General features: G+C 36.6%; 1 protein-coding gene across 4 annotated transcripts in view; it reads left to right on the top strand.

Moving 5' to 3' along the window:
* Positions 1-909: 909 nt before the first annotated feature.
* mark4b (MAP/microtubule affinity-regulating kinase 4b) overlaps positions 910-23,107 on the top strand; it is a 53,003-nt gene continuing 30,805 nt past the window's right edge. For 2 of the 4 annotated variants that reach the window (XM_067450694.1, XM_067450696.1), the window contains exons 1-3: positions 912-1,814; positions 15,485-15,682; positions 17,339-17,392. In XM_067450694.1, the coding sequence (XP_067306795.1) occupies positions 1,764-1,814; positions 15,485-15,682; positions 17,339-17,392 (303 nt within the window). In that variant the 5' untranslated portion in view covers positions 912-1,763. Of the gene's footprint in view, positions 1,815-15,484; positions 15,683-17,338; positions 17,393-23,107 lie in introns of all 4 variants that reach the window. The other 2 variants (XM_067450693.1, XM_067450695.1) reach the window with 2 other exon arrangements.

Here is a 23,107-nt window from a genome sequence, read left to right as displayed (position 1 = left end):
CAAGTTGTTAAAGTTAATGCCCAGAGCCGTAAAGGGTGTCTTTGTGCCTCTTAACAGACACAAAATCTAATTAAAATGTCTGTCCAACATGAACCGGTCCCTTACATCACAACGAGATGCGTTTAGCCACTTAGCCATTGTTTAAATTCACCTGTTTTAGACGGCTAGCTGTAGTCTCGCGCTGAAGTCCCGTGGGAACTCCCAACTGGACTATTTGCCTTTTTTTCCGGCTACAACTGAGTTCCCACGGCACTTCAGCGCGAGACTACAGCTAGCCGTCTAAAACACAATTTTTTTTTTTTTACAATGGCTAAGTGGCTAAATGCATCTTGTTGTCATGTAAGGGACCTGTTCATGTTGCACAGACATTTTAATTGCATTTTGTGTCTGTTAAGAGGCAAAAAGACACCCTTTATGTTTATGCCCCCATAATGTTATGGGGGCATCTGGGCAGTTGAGTGGTGGCTCTGGGCATTAACTGTAATAGCTCTGTGTTGCAAGCACCGATCCGTTTTCTTTTTCTTTTTCCTATAGACTGTACTCAGGTATAACGATCAAGATAAAATTGTTAATCATTTTTTTGGAAACCGATACATTGGCCTAATGAAATATGATATTTTGTCAATGGCGTTAATACATTTTTTAATATTGTTCAAATGTTAATAATTTTTTTTTTAACATTGCAGAAGATCTATCAAAATGCTACATATTTAAAGCAAATTATTATTATATTATGCAGATGCATTTTGGATCAAGTTTCTAAAACCAGATTGTACTAGCGTACAGTGACCAGCTGGAGGAGTGGTGCACATTTATTTGGCTACTCTGTTTGTCTGTCGATGGGTCTGCTACATGAATGAATGAACAGGCAGTGTGTTTAGGACCATGGGGGAAGGGTGTGTGTGAGCGTCCGCCGCAGCCCTGCCCAGCCTATTCTTTCTCCTGACGTCCTTCCTTGATGCCAGTGTCACACGCTGCTGGGGATGAACATTTTACAGCGACTGTACAGTTTTTATGTTTGGGAACATTGACATTCCCTGCATCTTCGAAAAGGATATTGCTCAGTGGTCTTTGTTGGGACGAGTGTGCTCGAGATACGCGTAGCCTAATATATTGTATTTCATATTGTAGGCTATCCGCTGTTGTTTATTTATTAATATATTGTTTTCCTGGAAATGTACACAGATGACTATTTGAAGGGGACGCTGCGTCCGTGGGAGTGGTTTATTTTCTCTGGACAAGCCAGACTCATTGAAAAAAATGGGGCTGTTTTTCCCTGTTTGATGCTACGGTAGCTCATTTTTTCTTTTCCTATTCTGTCCTGCTTTTGTTTTCTTACTGTCTATATCGTGGTCTAAAATCGTTGACGGCGTATCCTTGAGGATTCAACATACATTTCCGAAAAACAGACACTGTATATGGACAGTTGGATGGAACATTTTTGTTTAGCTAAGTACAAAATGATCTATTGTTCCGGCTAGCAAACCAACACAGACATGAGCATCATATAGCTTTTTGTTATATGTTATAAGTCTTTGTTCACATCCCATCAGCATTGAGTGTAAAATCAAGTAAACTTGACCAAAAATGAGGATTGTTTAAGGAAAACGCCGTATTGGTGATCGGAGAGGGCGGCGATAGCCTTGCGATACTGGCTCGGCTGCGGACTGCTTCTCCTGTCTGTGCTGATTCAATTATCAACTAACTGTACACGGACCCCTGAAATAAACCCAGTATTGCTGTAGGCTGAAGCTCCAGGGACGATGTCCTCACGCGCAGCGCTGCAGCCTGGGAACGAAAGGAATGCAGACCACGTAAGTTAAAAGCTTTCTTACGTCACTTGGTTAGAACGTTTGTCGTCAAATGTACTGATGGGAAGTGAGACTCAGTTATGCGAATCGGTTCTTTCGAAACATTTCGCTTCAGAGAAATGGTTCAAAATATTACGCGACTCCTTTACCTCATCACGTAATTATGACATTCTGGCATACATTTTTTGACAACAATGGTGTTTATTGTAAATTGTGTGTCCAGTTTGAGTTTGTTGCAGCCAAGTTTTAGCTCATAAAGAGTCACTGAAAACGAAATAGGCCTATCATTTGTACTGACTTTAAACAATTCCTTTGGATGGAAAAAAAAAACATGTTACAAAAAACAAATGTTATTTAAAAATACTTGCAAATTTGTACTTGTGTGGATAAAACAGCCATATACAGTCATACTTTAATTGTGACAAAGTAGAACACTTAATGTGCGCATTGGTGATATTTACTTTATCGTTTAAAGTATTGTTATTGCCTCTTTTGTCAATTCATTTGTTCATTCCAAATGCTCTTATCTGATAAGTGGTTCAAGTCGGACACCGAAAATTGAGTATGCTAGGCTAATCGATTTTTCAAGAAAACAAGTCGGACCGATTTTCCGAACCAGTTTAGCGATTATTGTAAAGATTCGAGTCTACATAAAGATTCATTAATAAAAGATAGTCAAGATGATTGAGAAGTGATCTTTATGGATAGTTGTCAGTAGTGTTTGTGGATGTTATAAAATGGTCTCAATTAATTCATAAACTAAAGAGTTACATTGACAAAAAAAAGATGAATTTTAAAATTAACAACGTCCTCTGCCGCTCCCTGGAAACTGTCACATATGACACACGCCACGATTGAGGGGGCATATAGCCTATATCTACAACGTTGTCCTTTAGATCATGGAGAAAAGGACACTTTTACAGCTCTTCTAATAGCGTTTAATTTGTGGCTGATTCATGTGTGATCTGTTTTTCGTGTGTTGGTGTAAAATGTTCTTGGTAAATCTTAGGCACACTGTGTGATGCGAAGTAGGCCTAAACCCACTTCTTTGCATGGTCAGTGTGAATACAGCTTTTAGAGGCCAAGTTCTACCCATAAACAGGGTCATATAGACCTAACCACATACATTGCCCTCCCCAGTCTGGAATTTTTGCCAAAACGGAATAACATTTATTGCCTTTTTACTTTTATTTTTATTGTGTGGTGTAATAATGCTTCCTTTTGTTTTTATTTTAATTGAAAGCAAGCTTTAAAAAAGTTGTCTTTGGTTTATGATAATATGCACATGTAAACAGTTCTCTAAACAACACAGGGCATATTAAAACAACCCAAACACTTGTTTGCATGGTAGCAAAGCTAGGTCAGTATCTTATTTTTGCAAACACAGTTTATACGTGTGGCTTTTGTCTGCTTGCAAACTTAAATATAATTGTGTCTTATTAAAAATTAGTCTAATTGGCTTGTGTATTATATGAAAAGGCTGAAATTTAAATTATGGACTGCATTTATATAGTGCTTTTATCCAAAGCGCTTTACATTTTTGCCTCACATTCACCCATCCATACACCGACGGCGATGTCAGCCATGTAAGGCGCCATCCAGCTCGTCGGGAGCAGCTGGGGTTAGGTGTCTTGCTCATGGACACTTCGGCACTTGGTCAGGTGGAACCAGGGATTGAACCACCAACCTTCTGGTTTGTAGACAACCTACATGAACCACTGAGCCACTGCTGCCCCAATTAAAAGGCATACAGCTTAGGAAGTGAGTCAGGGATGGCAGCATTTTCTCCCTTTTTTAAATTTGGTTTCATAAAATATGTGGCTGGAAATGTTTGCATAATGTGGCAAGATCGTGGCAAACAGCAACAAGTTTATCTGTGGCCAATCATGTAGACTGTTGCAAATATGGCTTTCACACATTTTGTAAGAACTGCTGTCATTATTTCCTCCTCAAACTGTCACATAACTTTTTTTTTGTACTTATTGTTATCAAAGCTCTTTATACACGTATGTCAGGTGTGTCAGGATGTCAGGTGTCCGTTTACCTGGCTTGGGTCTTAAATAGTTCTTTAGGAAACATAAAAGACATCTGCTGTGCACATTGTTACATCTATAGTTGGATTAAATGTTATGCGAAAACTATTGACACACAAAGGAATCCCTAAACAGTGACTTAATGGAGATGGTCATAGACTGAAAGATAAAGAAACATACATGGGTCAATGACGAATAAGGTTTTTAAAAATGTAAAAAAATATAATGGAGATCTAATTAATCTTAAAATCATTTTTTTGTTTAACTAAGTGTTAACAATGAAATTATGTGGTTTTTACAATCAATTAACACTGCTTTTGACATTTTTTACAAGATGTAAAAAATCTGACACTAAAAAAGTCATTCGGTTTAACCATGAATATATTTTAAATAATTCATTAGCAGATAATTATTCATGAACAAACCTGATTTGACATTGATGTTGAGATAGTATATAGTGTGTAATACAGAAGAAATATAAAATAACATTATCACTGGTCTCATAAATATACTTTTTTATTCAACCACTCTAAACCCACCAACCTATTCAAGTAAAACATTGCACAGGGAAAGGAGAAAAGGGCAAATGTAGGGGAAAAAGCCTAATCTGCTTTATATTTGTATTATTGTAGTTCCTTTTAGTTATTAAAAACAAAATTATTCAATTTAAATATTTACTTTATTGGTTTTACCGAATGACCAAGGCTGGTTATACCGAATGACTATGTCTGCTACCCTTGATATTATGACTAAATAAGACAATACACAGACACAAATATCAACAAAAGAACATTTTATTGGTAACATTTAATTGTTATTGGAACAAACATATTTAAGAAAAACTCATATTGTAATGATATTAGTAATTAAAACACTTAAATGTTTAATTGTACACAGAACAAGTGTTTAAATTGTTAAACGATGAGCTGCTATACATTGATGAAAGTCATCCAGTCTCTGGAACAATCTTGAGGACCGTGAATTTAGAGGTTCTGGCTCACAAATTTTTGCATGCACATTTTTAAAGTAAAATATCTTGTCTGGTTTGGCTGGCCAGATAAGATATTTCTCTCCCCTGACTGCTGCATGCAGTTGATTTCAATCTCATCTTCAGTCACCTCGAGGACCTGGCCTACAAAATGATGGGCAAAACTGGCTAGGATGTTCTGAGTGGTTGCTAGGGAGTTGTTAGGGTGTTCTAGGTGGTTGCTATGATGTTGCTAGGAGGTTGGTAGTTATCACTGATAGTTACTATGGAGTTTTTATAGAGTTCTTAACATGATTTTGCACTTAGCTAATCACTATTAGCATGTCGTTATTAATTTGTTAGCATGTGTAGCATGATGGAGCTCCTGTTTGCTAGCATGAGTCAAAAGGACCAAAGCCTATGTCTATACAATGTTAGAATCAGAGATATAGGTCTTGCTAAATGGTTGCTAGGGTACTCTGTTTGGTTGCTAGGGAGTGGCTTGGCAGCTGTCAATGATGATAGGCTGCTTGTCAGTATGAATGATATAGAGCAACCACAATGCTTCTATGACATTCAGATTCAAAGATATTCCTTGTTGGGTTTGGGTTGCTAGGGCGTGGCTAGGAACTGTTGAAGTTGATTGATGATTAGCTGTTTGCTCCCCCAAGTTAAACGAGCCAACCCTCATGTTTTTATGACACTTCTATCCAAAGATGTCCCTTTTGATCTCTTTGATCAGTCTATGGGATCAGTTGCTAGGGTGCTCTAAATGGTTGCTATGGTATAATATAATAGTAATAATAATATAAATAATAAAAACTAATTATACCTCTCTCTTCTTTTGGAGAGTAGCTCTTCTTTTTTAACAGGATCAGCATTGATCCTTTCCCAATAGCGAGCCGCTTTTACCTTATTTGATAAAGGCACCTGCAAAGGTAAAATTCAGTAAAAAATTATGTAAAAATATCCTCTAGACATTTCCTATTAATAAAATGTTGTATTTATTAATTCCAGATATGTACAAATATGATCAACATGCATTGCAGTCATTCGGTACAACCAGTAGGTCATTCGGTATAACCAGAATTTTGGTATTACCGAATGACAATTTTGGTTATACCGAATGACGAAATATACAAACAGTGCTAACAGGCTGATATCTCTCTAGCTAGCTAAACATCATGCTATCTAGCTAGCAAAAGGACAATCAAACATTTTATATTCAGTACAAGTTTTTAAAATATTACAACATTTTATATGTTTTATAGTGGTTGTACCGAATGACCTGATATTTCGGGACATGCGTATGAGCAAGTGGAAACATGATTTTTTCAAATAGTTAAGGGAGAGTTACTTACTTTGCTTCACAACTGTGTGGTCCTTTGCAGGTGTCTGAATGATGTCAGATCCTGTCACATGATATTGACAGCATGACTTGATCCAAAATGGTGCCTTTATACTGGTTACTCCGAATGACATCAATGAAATTCATTTTTCCGGACATTCTTTCTCATAACAAAGCGATGACTTCTCCACATAATTTCAATACCATTTTGCACTATGTTGATATATGATGATATAAAATCATGCCAGAATAAAAAATATATAATTTTATTACATTTTAAGATATTTTAATCACAAATGAAATGGCTGTATTGGCCTTTGGACGGTTAAACCGAATGACATTTTGACACTTCAAAGTCGTTAAAATACCGTTATATGTAGGAAGATATAATTAAAACATTTTGGATTCAATAAAAGAGATCAAGTTGTACTATCTTACATACTTTGGCTGTCATATCTTTATTTTTTATTATTATTAAGGCCTTTGGACAAAAAAATGACACGTCACGTCATTGACCCACATAAAGAAAAAGGAGTGGTTGGATACGTGAATGATTGAAGATAATGACAAATCTGCATATTTTGTGCTTCAGTAAGTTATCCTCTGCCTCTGCCAGCACAGACACAACAGTGTGGCATGTCACACAGATGCAAGGCAAGACTTTCTAGAACGATGAGAGCTGATGGGAAGGGATGAGATAGCGAGCAAGAACACAAAGAAAACACAATAGGAAATGTGTCTACCAATCTGGGAGGTTATTAAAACTTTCAGTCTGGCCATGGAACAAGAGTGGAATGATGATGTCAAAACAAAGAGCCTGCAAGTGAATCCACAGATTCCATGTAAGGCAGAGAAACATTATGTCTGTCAAATACAAGTGGTCTAAATACTAGTCTAGGACTTGGTCAACTAGAGAAGGAAGCCCAGAATGTTCAGAACATCTCAGGGCATAGGCCTATATGAAAATGAATTCATGTTCATTTGGGAGGTTAAACTTGTTCTATAACTGCAGCCATCTTGATAACCATCACATTGTAAGAGCTTACCCAAAGAAAATGGTACGGGTGGAAAATGAGATTGCACCATCCTGTTTGACTTGACCTAGACTCAGTAAATTTGTTCAAATGTTGATGTTGATTGTTTAATTATGTTGAAGCTTGCAATTTTCACAGAGGATCAGACACTTAAAATGATGCCTAAATCAGCTCAAAATCTGGTGTGAAATGATAATTTTTCATGTGTTAGCTACTGTGGACATTTCATTAATGCTGAAGTGTCGAAACATCAAAAGAGGAAACTGATTGGTAAAGTAAGTGCATAATTGTCCACACGTTCGACTTCCTCATTGCTGATCTGTTACATAATTTTCACTCCTACACATTATTTTTTTATCAACAACATATATTCAGTGTTTAGGGATTTGCCCTTTCCCAGTCACAGTGAGGTAATAGGGAAATTAATAGTATTATTCTTAAATACAAAAGAGCTTATGATAATAGCTTGTGATTCCTAAAGTTCTGGATGATTCTGATAAGCTGATAAATGGAACGGAATTCTACTGCACTGTACTATTTTTTTCTTTAAAAAAAAATCACTAAAATTGTCTGATAACTGAAAATCTGCATCCTGAGTAAGGGTGCAGTCACAGATATACAAACACACAGTAATCTGCTTGGTTTGAAAGTTATTTACGTGTGAGTGGTGCTTCATGTATCGCTACTACTGACGATGAATGGACAATGGACTTTTTGGCCATGAAATTTCGCTAATGTGACAGCACCGTTGATTAACTTAGTCTGCAAAACCACATGCTGTTAGCTGTATAGCACCTACCGCTCTGCGTATCATTCTGAAGGATCCCAGCTGAAGTTTATTTTCAACCAGATCGGTCTTCATTTAATGTGACTGTTTTATGAATCTGTGACAATTTAATGAAGACTTTGCAAACAGATTTTTATTGAACTATGGAGTAATGCACCCAACAATTAATAGAATTCTTATAGGAACCACAGCAACAAACAGCTTGATCTAAAGGCCAAAGAATGGGTGGAAATAGTTGTAAATTCTTTCAAAAACAGTAACACAACAGTAAAACAAAAAACAGTAACACTATCACACCCTTTAAAGGATAGTTGTAACTGGACATTATACCTGGACTTTCAGCCAAAAGAAATTTACTAAGAGGATTGGTTTTTCTTTGTTCCTCAGTAAGGCAGGAAAGCTGATCCAATGTGGAGGTCAGATAGGCAGGGGAACCACAAGCCTGGTGGCTTGTTTCTGAGGAACTATATGAAACCTAGGCCTAGACACCCATGGTTTGAATAAAGAGGTTATTGTGTCTGCTGTTGAAGAAGCAAAGAAACAAAATTGAATTTCCATCTTTTATAAAGAGCATTTGCTTCTTGGTCGAAAAATAACAAAAACTACAACTTTATTCAGCATTGTCTTCTCTTCCGCGTTTGTTTTCAAACCTCAAATAAAGATTAAAACGGTCATGAATCAGCGTATTGATTCATGATCCAAACTGCTGAAATCACGTGACATTTGCGATCCGAATCATGAATCAATACGCTGATTCATGACCTTTTTAATCTTTATTTGAGGTTTGAAAACAAAGCGGAAGGGAAGACAATGCTGAATTAAGTCGTAGTTTTTGTTATTTTTTGACCAAAATGTATTTACGATGCTTCAAGAGATTGATATCATATGGACTACTTTGATGATGTTTTTATTACCTTTCTGGACATTGACAGTAAAGTGTGCATACACTTGGATACGCTCTCGGACTAAATATAAAATATCTTAAACTGTGTTCCGACGAGGAACGTCTTACAGGTGTGAAACGACATTAGGGTGAGTCATTAATGACAAATTTCATTTTTGGGTGAAGTAACCCTTTAAGTCTATGGAAAGTCTTGTTCATAGCGCTACTAGTTTGTTGTGGTGATGTTTCCTGTGGTAAATATCCAGTCTAGTTAGTATATCAGTGATGTCATATTCGAGTCAGCCTAAATGAATACATTTTGTTGTCCACCACAAGGGAGTTATCTTTCTTTTTGGCAAGCTACTACAAGTAAACATGTTTATCTAGTTGAACCGTTAACTCTGAGTCTGAGTATGTTTTTGAATCAAGAGTGTGTGTTTAGACCATGAGCAACAATCACACAATCAGCATGTTTTTGTGCTAGTCATTGTGGAAGTATTGCGGCAACCCCTGTTCCGTTGCCACGCCAATAGTTGCTCTTGACAACTGATATTGATGTTGTCTCCTTGTGTATTTGGCTAATGTGTGTGCGCCCGCATGAGGGGGTTATGTTACATGTTGGTGGGGAGGGGGTTTGCGGAGTGCGGTTAGCAGATGGGCCTCAGCTGGGGCTTTTTGTTTGGCTCTCTCATCTGATGCCAAGGTGAGACTTTTGCTCTAGTCATGAGGATTGCTGCCTGTCTGTGACTGCTGCACCATTAGTTATTCAGATGTTTCACTCATGACAGAGACACTTACTAAAGGGTAACAAGTAGCAGAAGGGCTAATGGCATTTTAGTCACAAGGCAAGAGTTAGTATTGCTGAATAGATCACATTTTGATTAAATATATGAATCTCACAATAACCATGGGAATCATCCATTTTAAAATGAACCTGTCAAAGTAGGACAGTAATTTATTTTATTTATTTATTTATTTAAACATATTATGTGATTAAATAATATTCTGATGTGTTGAATAATTAATCACAGTAAATTGCTAGGTTGGGATATTATTGATACAGATTTCCAGATTCAATTTCCAATTTACCACTTGATTTGATTAACTCAGTAAAATATCCATGTTAAAATTAATCATTTAAGGTAGGAATGGAGTTCAAGCTGGAGCACTTTAAAAAATGTATCGGATTAATTGCATGATATGCTGAATAATTAATAACAATGAATTGTCAGTAATGGATGTTGATACAGATTTGCATATTCAGTTTGATTCTGATTCACAAGCTCTTGATTCAGTCAACTCAAGCATGTGAATTATCCTTCTTAAAATGAATCTGTTAAAGTAGGACAGTCATTCAGCTAAAATGGTATCATATTTATTGCATGATATGCTGGATAATTAATTACAATAGTTACTACATGGCTGGGTACTGATACAGATTTCCAGAATCATTTTGATTCTGATTCACAAGCTCTTTATTTGATTTTCATTTTTCAGATATATTTAATTTCCATTTTGCTTACATATAAAATAAATAATTTTTTTGCTGATTGAACTAGTTTTTTGACTATTTGTTAAAAGAACCAGCTCACAAGAGTAATTTGTTTCGGGAATTGGGCTACACTGGTTATGTTGTATGTTTGTTTTGCATGCAGCCTGTTAATTTTGTGGCAGATGAGCAAATCTTTGAGGTAGACGTTACAAAAAGTGTTTTTCGAAGTTAATATATTGTTTGTTTTATTTCCATATCCATATAGTGAATATAAGCTTATAAAGAGGAAACAAATCAATAATTCCTTTTACACTGAACATGTTTAAGAAGCCTGAAGCTTTGTTGCAAGTACTTATTTTAGAAGCCACAACAAGGGGATAGCACAACATCTATTCATGACAGGAAACTATGCAAGCTTGAGTTTTGGCAGGGTTGTTCACACCTGGCTCAGGCGTACACCTGTTTCCCCACACGTTTTTATCTCACATCAACAATATTGCATAGTGATGTTGTGAACGACTCATTGTTGTGCATTAATTTCAAGGAAACACTGTGAAAGAAATCAGCACAGAGGAAACAGGTTTGCAGCAATGCCAAATTTAAAGCTTCACAGGACAGGACAGGGCAGGAAAGGACATACACCCATGTAAATGGATTTTGAGAGTAAGACATAAGATGCAATAGCAGTATGTGTGTTTGGATGGACTGACCCTGACCCATCTCAACCCCTTTCTCATTTGCTCCTAATCTATATCACGAGCAAGAGGCTGGCTAGATACTCTGTAAAAAAAAATCAGGTCTCCAATTGAAAAATTTCTACACTGTAATTTTTTTTGTTGGTTTAACTTAAAAAGTAAGTAACCTGGTTGCCTTACAATTTTGAGTTTGTTGAAATAAAAAAATTGAGTTGATACAATGAAAGAAATTTGTTTAATAAATAGAAACTTAAAATATTATTGTAATTGAACCACATAAAAAAATTGATTAATCATGCATCAAATTTCTGCATCATCAGAAATAAAACACACACAATTACCCAATATGCTTACAAAATCTTTTAATAATATTTTAATAAAGGTTGTTGTATCTCAAAAAAAAAATTCATTGTATTAACTCAAAATTTGAATTTTAATGAACTCAAAATTTTAAGGCAACCAGGTAACTTTTTTTCTAAATAATTTTTACAGTGTATTGACTGATCACATCTACATTTTTTAGTTGGCCAAATTGAATTTCTATGAATTAAATTGCATCAATTCACAGAAATTCAATTTGGCCAACTGAAAAATGTAGATGTGATCAGTCACCAGAACATTTTCAATTGGAGACCTGAATTTTTTTTACAGTGTGGGCGCTCTATAGTCTCATGCCGTGTCACAATTTTGCATATTATCCGTAGTATTCGAAAATAGAATTAGTATGTCCCAAATCGTAGTATGCTGAAAAAACTATTCCAAAGATACCCAGATGGACCCGAATTCGAAGTACAGAGTACGGATTGACACACACTGTAATGGCTGATATTGCCCAGAATGCCCACACTCCATTGCGAGTTGGACGAGGATTCGATTAGAACTACAAACGCGGATAAAGAATGTTTTAAAAAAACTACAAACATGACAGATGTGCTAGTCCGACAGTTAAGTAGAGAAGTTTAGATTAAGGAGTGATCAATTATCAGTATTTAACCTGACGAAAATATATTTATTCAGTGTTATCCACATTATATTTCACCTGCACATCAAGATGTTTGGTCTGGAAACTCACCATAGACAGGGCTCAATCCGAGGGGCGGGATAAACAGTTGTCTTTCAAACTCCCTCTGCACGCAATAGGATAGCGCTACAACCAACCAGAGCAACGAAGGTGAAGCAGAGCTAGTTGAGAGATTAAACTTTCGCCGTATCCGGTCGGCAAAACTCAGAACACATCTTCCCTTCTTAAGAATGACTTTAGTGCCGTTCTTTGTTCTTTTCTCAGAGAAAAGCTCCAAGTCTTCCAGAGTCGCGGTCAAAGCTGATTTGAAAGACCGCCGTTCGCCAGTTTCTGTGCTTACTAGCAGCACGCAAGCGCAACTCTGCCGTCATTATGTTAAGCCCCGCCCACCGACTATATACACGATGTGATTGGCCTGACCAGTTTGGCTTTTACAGCTCAGAAGTGTATTGAGAGTTGCTAGACGACACTCGGGGCAGATTAGATTTGCTGCCACTAGGGTGCGTCTAGATTTCTAGGCTAGCAAGGGACTGCACTAGGAGAGAAAATTTTACATTAAAGTGTTATTTTATGTGTTTTTCAGTTAAAGGAAATATGTTATTAGTTTATGTTAGTGTTTAATGTTAAGTTATGTTGGACATTGAGGAGTTTCTGTAATGTTGTTGTTACCATTATGCAGAAGAGTGGTGCCTATGTCTAGGCTGTGGGCACTTATATACAAATTCATTGGATGGAATTCCTGCCCTCAATTAAATATTTTTAGTTTGTCCAATGAGTTATTTTTACATTTTATTTTTAAAAATATGCTTGTTGTTATTTAAAAGTTTTAAAGGCAAATTAAATTGATAACAGTGTTCACCTTACACAATAAACTTTTATAAATTTAACATAACATCATTAAAGGAATACTTTAGGAATATTAAACTATGTTATTCCTTTAACTAAAACGAGTTGATACATACCTCTCTCGTCTCAGCGCGTGCACTTAATCTCTCTGTCGTGCGGTGATGATCTGATAGCATTTAGCTTAGTCCACTAAGCCCAGTTCATTCACTATGGTACCAAACAGAGATCAAGTTAGAAGCAACCAAATACCTCCACGTTTTCCCTATTTAAATACAATTACACGAATAGTTGAATGATCAAGTATGATAACATAAAATAAACGTGAAATAAACGTCTGACGTGGCGCTTTTCTTAGCGGGTTAAAAAGGAGAACTAAAATGTATAGCAGAATAGCATTTCTGAGAGTACTTCGACTCGGCGCAGTAAAAAGTCACGCCAGAAAAATCCTCCGTAGTATAGCATGATTGAACTGGGCTTAGTGGGCTAAGCTAAATGCTATCAGATCGTCACCGCACATCAGAAAGATTAAGTGCAGGCACCTGAGACAAGAGCGGTATGTATCAACTTGTTTTAGTTAAGGGAATAACAGTTTAATATGAAAAAGCGGTGAAGTATCCCTTTAATGGACGGCACATATAAATATTTTGTAACAGTGACAAATTCAAATCGTTTGTATTACTCAAAGAAATTGTGCCAGCTTTACTTGATTTTTTTTTTGTTCATATAACTAAATTGTTATTTGTAAAAATTGCTCAATATAGTTATGTGCAACCACTTGCCACACATTTTTTTTTAAAGTAAATTTAACAAGTCATTTTTTTGAGTGTTCAGACTTCATCTCTAAAGATACATGATGCATGCATAATCAAATATTTGAAGAATTAAAGAAAAGTCACCTCTGTTTTTCAGAATTTCACATTTCAAAATGTTGTATCTACTGGTTGGTTATGTAAATTCACACACATCTGCTTGTTTTGAAAGTGACTTATGTGTGTGTGGTGTTCTGTGTAGCACTATTGACAGTGGACAATAGATATTTTTCTATTAAAACACAACTACAAAAACACAAATTTAAGTGAGATTTTGCAAAAATCAGACTGGTATAAATTTGGATGCAACAAAGCGTTTGCCTAACTTTACAATAAAATAATAATTATTATTGCTTTAGTCAGACTTAAATCAAACTTTTAAAGTGCATGTAAACACTCAGTGGGAGGAAAATGAATATCTAAATGTATCATCATTTATTGTTCTCTACAGAAATGTGCTTTCTTCCATCTAAATCATTTATTTGAGTGGCATATTGCTTTCACTGAGCTTTCTCTTCATCTACACCATGGTCTACACCCCTGCCCCCACTTTCTCATAAATTGCAAGGGCAATCAGACAGAGAGCAGCAGTGGAACAATCAATGTGTGTGGCTTGGACAGGGTGGGGCAGTGGGCGGTGGTGGTGGTGGAGGATGGGTGGGTGGGTGACAGGCGATGAGGTCTATGTCAGGATAAAATGGGTGAAACTGTTAGGAATAGGGGGTGTGGGAATGTAGAATCACTAAAAGGGCCTTATTAGTGGGAAAATATATATGTATTCCCATCACTAAAATTTGAGATCATGAAACTATAGAAAAGATATCTCCTCATAAAGATGCTATATGTAATATATCCTTATACTGTTGATATAGAATGTACAAGAAATAAATCAAGATGTATAAGATGTATTGTTTTTTGATTATGTACCCACATAGAATGTAGAGTCAGCGTCTGGCTAAGACTGCCACATGCGTCACATCACATCAAGGTGCAAGTGCAGTTTAGTGTCGCAATGCATTCCTGGATAGATTAGATTTAAGACTTAAGATCTTGGAACACCCAGACATGAAACATCAGCGATGTATAGTAAAGCAGAGTTTAGCTTTTCTTGAAGAAACCACAAAAACGTCCTACAAGATCTTGAGATGTGAAGCTGTTATATTTTAGTGATATTTGTATATTTATTTAGCTTTTTTCAATTTTCAGTTTAAGTTTTAGTCATTTTGTTTTGCGCTTTTGTCATTTGTGTTATTTTTATTTCAAAATGTTCTGTTTAGTTTTACTAGTACTTTCTAAATATATTTTATTTTATTTAAAACATATTTATTTAGGTTTAAGTTTTTCGTCTAATATTATATTTTATTTAATTTCAGCTTTTTTTTTAAATCAAGTTTTAGCTAACTTCTTCTGTGGAACACACACACTAAAGATATTTTGAAAAATCAATGTCTCAATGTGTTTTTTGTTGTTGTTTTTTCAAACAATGAAAATCAATGAGGTCCAATGTTTTAAATCCTATTGACTTTTCTTGTATAGACCACAACTTCAAAATCTTCAAAATAGCTTTTCATGTTTCACAAAAGAAAATAAGTCATAAAGGTTTGAAACTAACGACATGCGGAAAGGATGACATTTTTGAGTGAACTTCTTCAATATGAATTAAATTACATTTAAATCACATGCTGAATATTCTGCACTAAAATAACATTGCCTTTTATGTATCTTGGGCTTTAGTAATATTTTCTCTTTAACCCCCAGCATGCCTCTCTCTCAGCCAGTCGTTCAGAGAAGGGCTCGGGATGGTCGAGCCGCTCACTCGGAGCCCGTTGCCGGAATTCCATCGCCTCCTGCTCAGACGAACTGCCTCACATCGGCAACTACCGGCTGCTCAAGACCATCGGCAAGGGCAATTTCGCCAAAGTGAAGTTGGCACGCCATATTTTGACCGGCAGGGAGGTAAGATGTCTATAAATGACTACAGGTCCTTCTCAAAAAATTTCCATATTGTGATAAAGTTCATTATTTTCCATAATGTAATGATAAAAATTAAACTTTCATGAAACGGCTCATGAAAACCCAAAATGAAAACCCAAAATTCTTATCTCAAAAAATTTGCATATTTCATCCGACCAATAAAAGAAAAGTGTTTTTAATACAATAAAAGTCAACCTTCAAATAATTATGTTCAGTTATGCACTCAATACTTGGGCAGGAATCCTTTTGCAGAAATGACTGCTTCAATGCGGCGTGGCATGGAGGCGATCAGCCTGTGGCACTGCTGAGGTGTTATGGAGGCCCAGGATGCTTCGATAGCGGCCTTAAGCTCATTCAGAGTGTTGGGTCTTGCGTCTCTCAACTTTCTCTTCACAATATCCCACATATTCTCTATGGGCTTCAGGTCAGGAGAGATGACAGGCCAATTGAGCACAGTAATACCATGGTCAGTAAACCATTTACCAGTGGTTTTGGCACTGTGAGCAGGTGCCAGGTCGTGCTGAAAAACGAAATCTTCATCTCCATAAAGCTTTTCAGCAGATGGAAGCACGATGTGCTCCAAAATCTCCTGATAGCTAGCTGCACTGACCCTGCCCTTGATAAAACACAGTGGACCAACACCAGCAGCTGACATGGCACCCCAGAACATCACTGACTGTGGGTACTTGACACTGGACTTCAGGCATTTTGGCATTTCCTTCTCCCCAGTCTTCTTCCAGACTCTGGCACCTTGATTTCCGAATGACATGCAAAATTTCGGTCCTTCTCCACAATCTTCCTCAGGGTCCGGTCACCTCTTCTCGTTGTGCAGCGTTTTTTGCCACACTTTTTCCTTCCCACAGATTTCCCACTGAGGCGCATTGATACAGCTATTTGTTCAGAAATTTCTTTCTGTGTCTTACCCTCTCGCTTGAGGGTGTCAATGATGGCCTTCTGGACAGGGTCAGGTCGGCAGTCTTACCCATGATTGCGGTTTTGAGTAATGAACCAGGCTGGGAGTTTTTAAAAGCCTCAGGAATCTTTTGCAGGTGTTTAGAGTTAATTAGTTGATTCAGATGATTAGGATAATAGCTCGTTTAGAGAACCTTTTCATGATATGCCAATTTTTTGAGATTTTTTATTTTTTTTGAGCTGTATGCCAAAATCATCAGTATTAAAACAATAAAAGACCTGAAATATTTAAATTGGTCTGCAATGAATCTAAAATATATGAAAGTTTAATTTGTATAATTACATTATGGAAAATAATGAACTTTATCACAATATGCTAATTTTTTAGAAGGACCTGTATATTAATGTGGGGAATTAGATGAATAAAGATTTGCAAGATTGACTATTAGGTTTAGCTTCTTGGTTAAATCGTTCTACTTTGTGACCAAACTGGCCTCTGGTGTACTTTTTGAGCTAGATGACATATGAGAAATATATATAAAAAATGTGTACATTTGCTCATCCAGTTTTTTCACACTTTGACCAAAAGCAATTATGTTATCAACCTTCTGAGGTGTGCGCAGTTAGCATAATTTTCCAGGTGATTGCTCCTTTTATATGCAAGTTAGTATTCAAGTCAATGTGTCAGCTGCATTCTGATGATTTTTTAACCTTGTGTTTTCTCAGGTTGCAATAAAAATAATTGACAAAACCCAACTCAACCCTACAAGCCTACAGAAGGTAGGAACTAGGTCATAACCGCTGCACTCTTGTAAGCTTGTGATCCTAATTATGTCTTTGCGTGCTAATGTTTATCTGCACTCAGTGACCGAGTGCATAAGGTCATATCGAGGAGCTTGTTTTGGTCAAAATGTATTTCATTAGACACTGTTTAGCAGTGGTCAGTCAAAAATGTGAACTTTGACCCCATGGCTTTGATTTGCCACCATTGTTCTTTGAGGTGGACTGTGGTCTAATGCTGTTGTAATATTTCTGGAGCTGTCTGAGCACTTTATCTGTGTGAAATCTGAAAAATACAAACAGTGAGCTGTTTTTGTCCTTGGTTTCGTTTGCAGCTAAGTATATCAACTCACTGGAAAGTGGCAGGAAAGATAAGATAAGCAATTCAAATAAGAGAGTGCTGTTGAATTTGATGGAGCTATGAAGATGTTGTTTCTTTATCATTTTTTTGCATTTCTTGTTTTTTCCTGATTTGTCTTTGTGGAGATAATGTAATCGCTACATGTAAATATTACATCGGTTTATCTATTTGAAGTTTGTGTACTTAATAACACAGTAAAATCTTCATCTTTAGTATTTTTTTAATGTTGTCTGAGGTACATCACATGAATTGAATCATGATTAGGATTAGAAGTAACAATATATTGTGTCACAAATATATCGAAATACAAAAATGCAACTATAAATGTAAATGAAAATGTATCGTGGTGACAATCTGTGTTGTTTCCAAAGTTTCCAGAGTTTTAGTGTCAGTAGTACATTGAATTACTATATACAATGTTGAATATAATGTATAATAATGCAATGAGGGAAAATTTGCGGGTCCTGATAATGCCAAATGTCTTATGTTACCAGTGGCCTGCATTATTTTAAATATATGTAGTAATGACATATTACTAGCCAAGCATATTCATCTAAAACAATTTTGTATTTTCAGCACAATACAATTTTGTATTGAGATGTTAATCTCTTCTTCCAGGGAGACCTGGTCAAGACGGCAGCTCATAGAGTTTCATACATAACCACAAAAACCATAATCATACAAAACAATTGGACCCACTTTATATTAGGTGGCCTTTACTATTATGTACTAACATTTTAATTAATAATTTGATACAATGCACTTATTGTGTACTTACATGTTTTTACATTGTACTTACATTTAAAAAATACCTGCATGTAATTAGGTCTGTAATTAATTTCTGTAGTTACATTTGTAATTACACAGTTGGCACTTCCCTTACACCTAACCCTGTCCTTAAACTTACCCACAAACCACACCTGTCCCTAACTCTACCCATATCCCACCTCAATATCAGCAAAGGTGTTTTGCAATACAATTTGAACACAGTAATTACATTGTACTTATTTTTTGATGTAAGTACATAGTACTTAAGGCCACCTAATATTAAGTGGGACCAAACAATGAATACAGTCAAGTCAAGCCGCTTACAGGACTCGTTAAAAGCACTTAGTGAAAGACATTTTAAAGTACTTAGAGGCAGCAGTATCTCTAATTTATACAAAGTAATACCTTTGGAACTTTACATCGAATGTATGATAGGGATCTAGTACAGTAACTATTTGTATAAAACGTTAGAAGTTTTGAAATCTAAGAGGGCAGTTTACCTAGGAGTGCTTTAGCAATGAACATGTACATATGCAGTTTCCTCCTATGGTGTAAAGATGTCCACACTAATGATTAAGCAGTGAGCAGTGATGAGTACGAAAATTCTGCACCACTAATAAAGCGTTATGCTGGATAATAAACCGAATCCAGTTTCTTTAGTAAAGATGAAGCCACATGCATATAAACAAGGTCACCATAAGATATTTTTTTCTAGTCATCATTGTCCTGTGCATTGGGTTACCAACACCAAGTCCAAGCCTATTAATTTCAACCCCCAATGTAATACTAAATAATCACTTTAACCAACAGTATATTTTCTTTTAACCTTTTGCCATATGTCTTGGAGTATCACAATAATATTGTATCGATACACTACTTATGACTGTCAAAAAGATAAATATGTAACTGCAAGTTTTAGTTAGATGATGTGATACTTATTAAGAGTTATATTTGTTGGTAACAGTTTATCTGTGATGTCTCTCTGAGTGATGTCATGTGGTTGAATCCAAATGCAAATGATGGTTCAGAGGCTTGTGTACATGTTGTGCTAGGTGGGGCTGAAGGTGTTTGTGGTCTCTGCATGGGTGTATTGGACACTGCAGCAGAAATGCAGGCCTCTCTGTCTACAATCAGCATTATTGTAGCACACTAGTTGACACTTCTGATTTGAATATTTCTGTAACTCTTCTTCCTTTCTGTCTTTGTTCTCTTACTTACTCACATGGTGATATTCTTAAACTTTGTTATACTGTCCACTGTATTCTTAATCTGGCCTACAAATTCCTATGATTGACAATGACTGATATGGATGAAGTTCTCTCAAATTACATATATATATGCACATACACACACACACACACGCATGCACACATACGGTTTACGACATGTACACATATATTTCATGTATTGTTTAAGTCTATGCTTGCCAAGGCTGATAAAAAAATTAAAATGACAGTTTCCTATTTTTATATATTTAAAAATAGAATATTGCTGCGGTCAAAGCTGAATTTTATGAATTATTTCTTTAGTCATCAGAAATTCTTCAGAACTCTTTCTAATATGATGGTTTTGCTGTGGAAACTGATTCATTTCAGTTCACATTCATTTTTGATGAATGGATAGTTTATTTAAATTTATTTTACATTTAAATATTTTATAACATCATCAATGTATTTTCTGTTACTGTAATGCATCCTTGCTAAAGTATTATTGTCTTTTTTTCTTATATATCTTACTGATTTAAACACCACACACACACACACACACACGCACACACACTCACACTCACACTACACAATACACTATATTGCCAAACGTTTTGGGACACCTGCCTTTACATGCACATAAACTTTAAAAGGTTAGTTCACCCAAACATGAAAATTAATCCATGATTTACTCACCCTAATCCTAGGCGTATATGACATTCTTTCAGACGAGTTAAAAGTCCTGGTTAATCCAAGCTTTGTAATGGCAGGGAATTGTTGGTAATGAAGTCCATAAAAGTGCATCTATCATATAACTTCTCCACACGGCTCCGGAGGGTTAGTAAAGGCCTTCTGAAGCAAAGTGGCATGTTTGTGTAAGAAAAATAAAATAACTAAAATAACTAACTTCCGGCAGAAAGCCGTATGCATCAATTTATGGCAAACGAGAAACCCTTGACAATTGAACCCCTGATGTATGCATACTGACGAATGCAGAAGCGCAAAGGACACAAAACACCAGTCATGAATTTGAGTCTAAAACGAGAATTTTTAAAGAGAAATGACGGAAGATTTCGATATAAGGGAAGAGGGGCTTGAGTTTGTTGACCAGCCCTATCTGTGAGAGGCATTAAAGCTTGCGATGCTTCTATACATTGCGTCAGGGGTTACTCTTTTGCTGTGAGTCAAATTATGTACGGATTTCCGCCGGAAGTTAGTTCACTTAAACTGACACATTGTGATGATGGACAAGTTCCTAGATGTAATCGAATACTCAAAATTGTGGACCAAATCTAGAAATTGTGTGTCCCTCTTGATGTCTTTGGTGTTTTTTTCCCTGCTCCTAATTTGTAGTGTCATGTTTAGCGTAGATCAAGAGGTTTTCTTAGTCTGATGTGGCCATAGCACTGGAGATCTGCCAGCAGGCTCTTTCACTTCTTCTTCTCCGATCTCCTCTATGTTTAATCCTGTTCAGAGACGGAGGGGGGCAGAGCACAATCAGCTGACCATGAACTTTCCCAGCAGCTGGATTTCAGAAGGGCCGGGAAAATTTGCAAATTAAATTTGCCTTTAACTGTGTGTGTGTGTGTGTGTGTGTGTGTGTGTGTGAGGGTTGGAGGCGTGTTCATGGAGGCTTGGTTGGTTCCCCATCATAAGAGCACGTTGTTACTTAAATAATAAAAAAGAAAACTTTCAGGGAAGGCAACGGAGTTGGACCGTGGGTGAAGAAGGGTAGAGGGGGTTGGGTGTCCCTCATTCAAGTCTCTTGCAGCCAGGAGCGCTGTTCCAGACATAAGAACAATGGGGGCAACTGAACCCGGAGGGGGTGGGGGACTCTAGAGGGGCCGTTGCACAGGAGCAGAGATCCTGAGAAAGCAAGCTTGCATACAAGAGAAGTGAGGAGTGTCTATAGCATGATATCAGAAAGGGAAAAAGGCCTGATTTTACATGGTTTAGTTAGAAACTTTGAACGTGTTGTTCTATAGTACTGATATATGACTATTATTGTATTAAATAATGAATTATTAATTAAATCACAAAAACAACAACAACAAAAATTCTGTTTTTCTAAAGATATCTTCCATCTATCTATCTTTGTGCTGCACAGAAGAAAATAAGTCAGGTTTGGATAAGCATGAGAGAGAGTGAATGATGTCAGAATTTAAATTTTGGGATGAAATGTCTCTTTAGGGCAAGTCCGTTTACATCTTTCTGGATTATTGTGACTCCTCAGTCCCACAAGAATAATTGGTAACTTGAATTTCGCAAAGCCTTTCGTTTTTTAGGCCCCATCCACACAAAGACTCATTTAGCTGTATACGTATACATTTTGTACCGTATCAGCTTTTCATCCACACAGATCCTGCGTTTTGGAAGCATGAATCTAATATTTTCTGAAACTGGGTCCCAGAGTGGATAAATCTGAAAACGACATTCTTGTGATCTCGTGTGTACGCAGATATTTCTTGAAACGAGGGGGAAAAAAGATCGGATTGGGAAAACTCTGGCTTCATGTGGATGGGGGCTTAGTTTAGTGTAAATTAACAATGTGTGCACTGCAGTCATTATAACTGTTAAATCACCAATAACAGCAGTTGCTGGAAGAGCAGGCAGAGCCGATATACTCCAAAGAGAAAAGAAGATGAAGTAAACTTGACATTTATGAGTCACACTGCAGATGCATCACCGCCTAACACTTTAAGATTATTTCTGATCAACTCCAAATACCGATTACATATGTAAGCTCCATCAATTAAAAGATTATCACTATTTCTGTCACTGTAGGGCATTGTGTGTTGTATGTATCTAGGACAGTTGTTCCCAACCCTGGTCCTTGAGTACTGCCAGTACTGCACAGTTTATATGTCTCTGATCAAACCCACCTGATTCAACTCATCAGCTCATTAGAAAAGCCTCCAAGGCTGAATCCGATATTGCACCCATACCCTCAAATAGGATATTATTTGAGGGGATAGCCATTTGCAGTGTCTGAAACCATGGACATAATCGAGTGCACACATTCTATCCTACATTGGACCGCAATAACTTGTGTATAGCCGATGTACACTCAACGGCTGTCCGAATTCGCTTACTCGTTTTCATTCACTCACTTTCATTCATTCAAGTTAACTGTATCAGTGGACTAATGTAGGGAATTGTGATTGAGAGTTTAGGGGGCGATTTTGGATTCAACCCGAGACCTCATATCATATAAGAGAGACATTGGCTGTGTCTGAAAGCTTAAATGTACTTGTACATTTACACACAAACTGTTCACCAACTGCAACTTTCAGACACCATCTTTATTTATTTTTTAGCTCAACAGAATGTAAAGCACAGGATTGTGGGATATCAAAGGCAGCAAAAAATGCATCTATGCTA

The sequence above is a fragment of the Pseudorasbora parva genome, chromosome 8 (genome assembly GCF_024679245.1).
Source record: "Pseudorasbora parva isolate DD20220531a chromosome 8, ASM2467924v1, whole genome shotgun sequence".
Classification (NCBI taxonomy): domain Eukaryota; kingdom Metazoa; phylum Chordata; class Actinopteri; order Cypriniformes; family Gobionidae; genus Pseudorasbora; species Pseudorasbora parva.
This window is presented reverse-complemented; position numbering and strand designations above follow the sequence as displayed.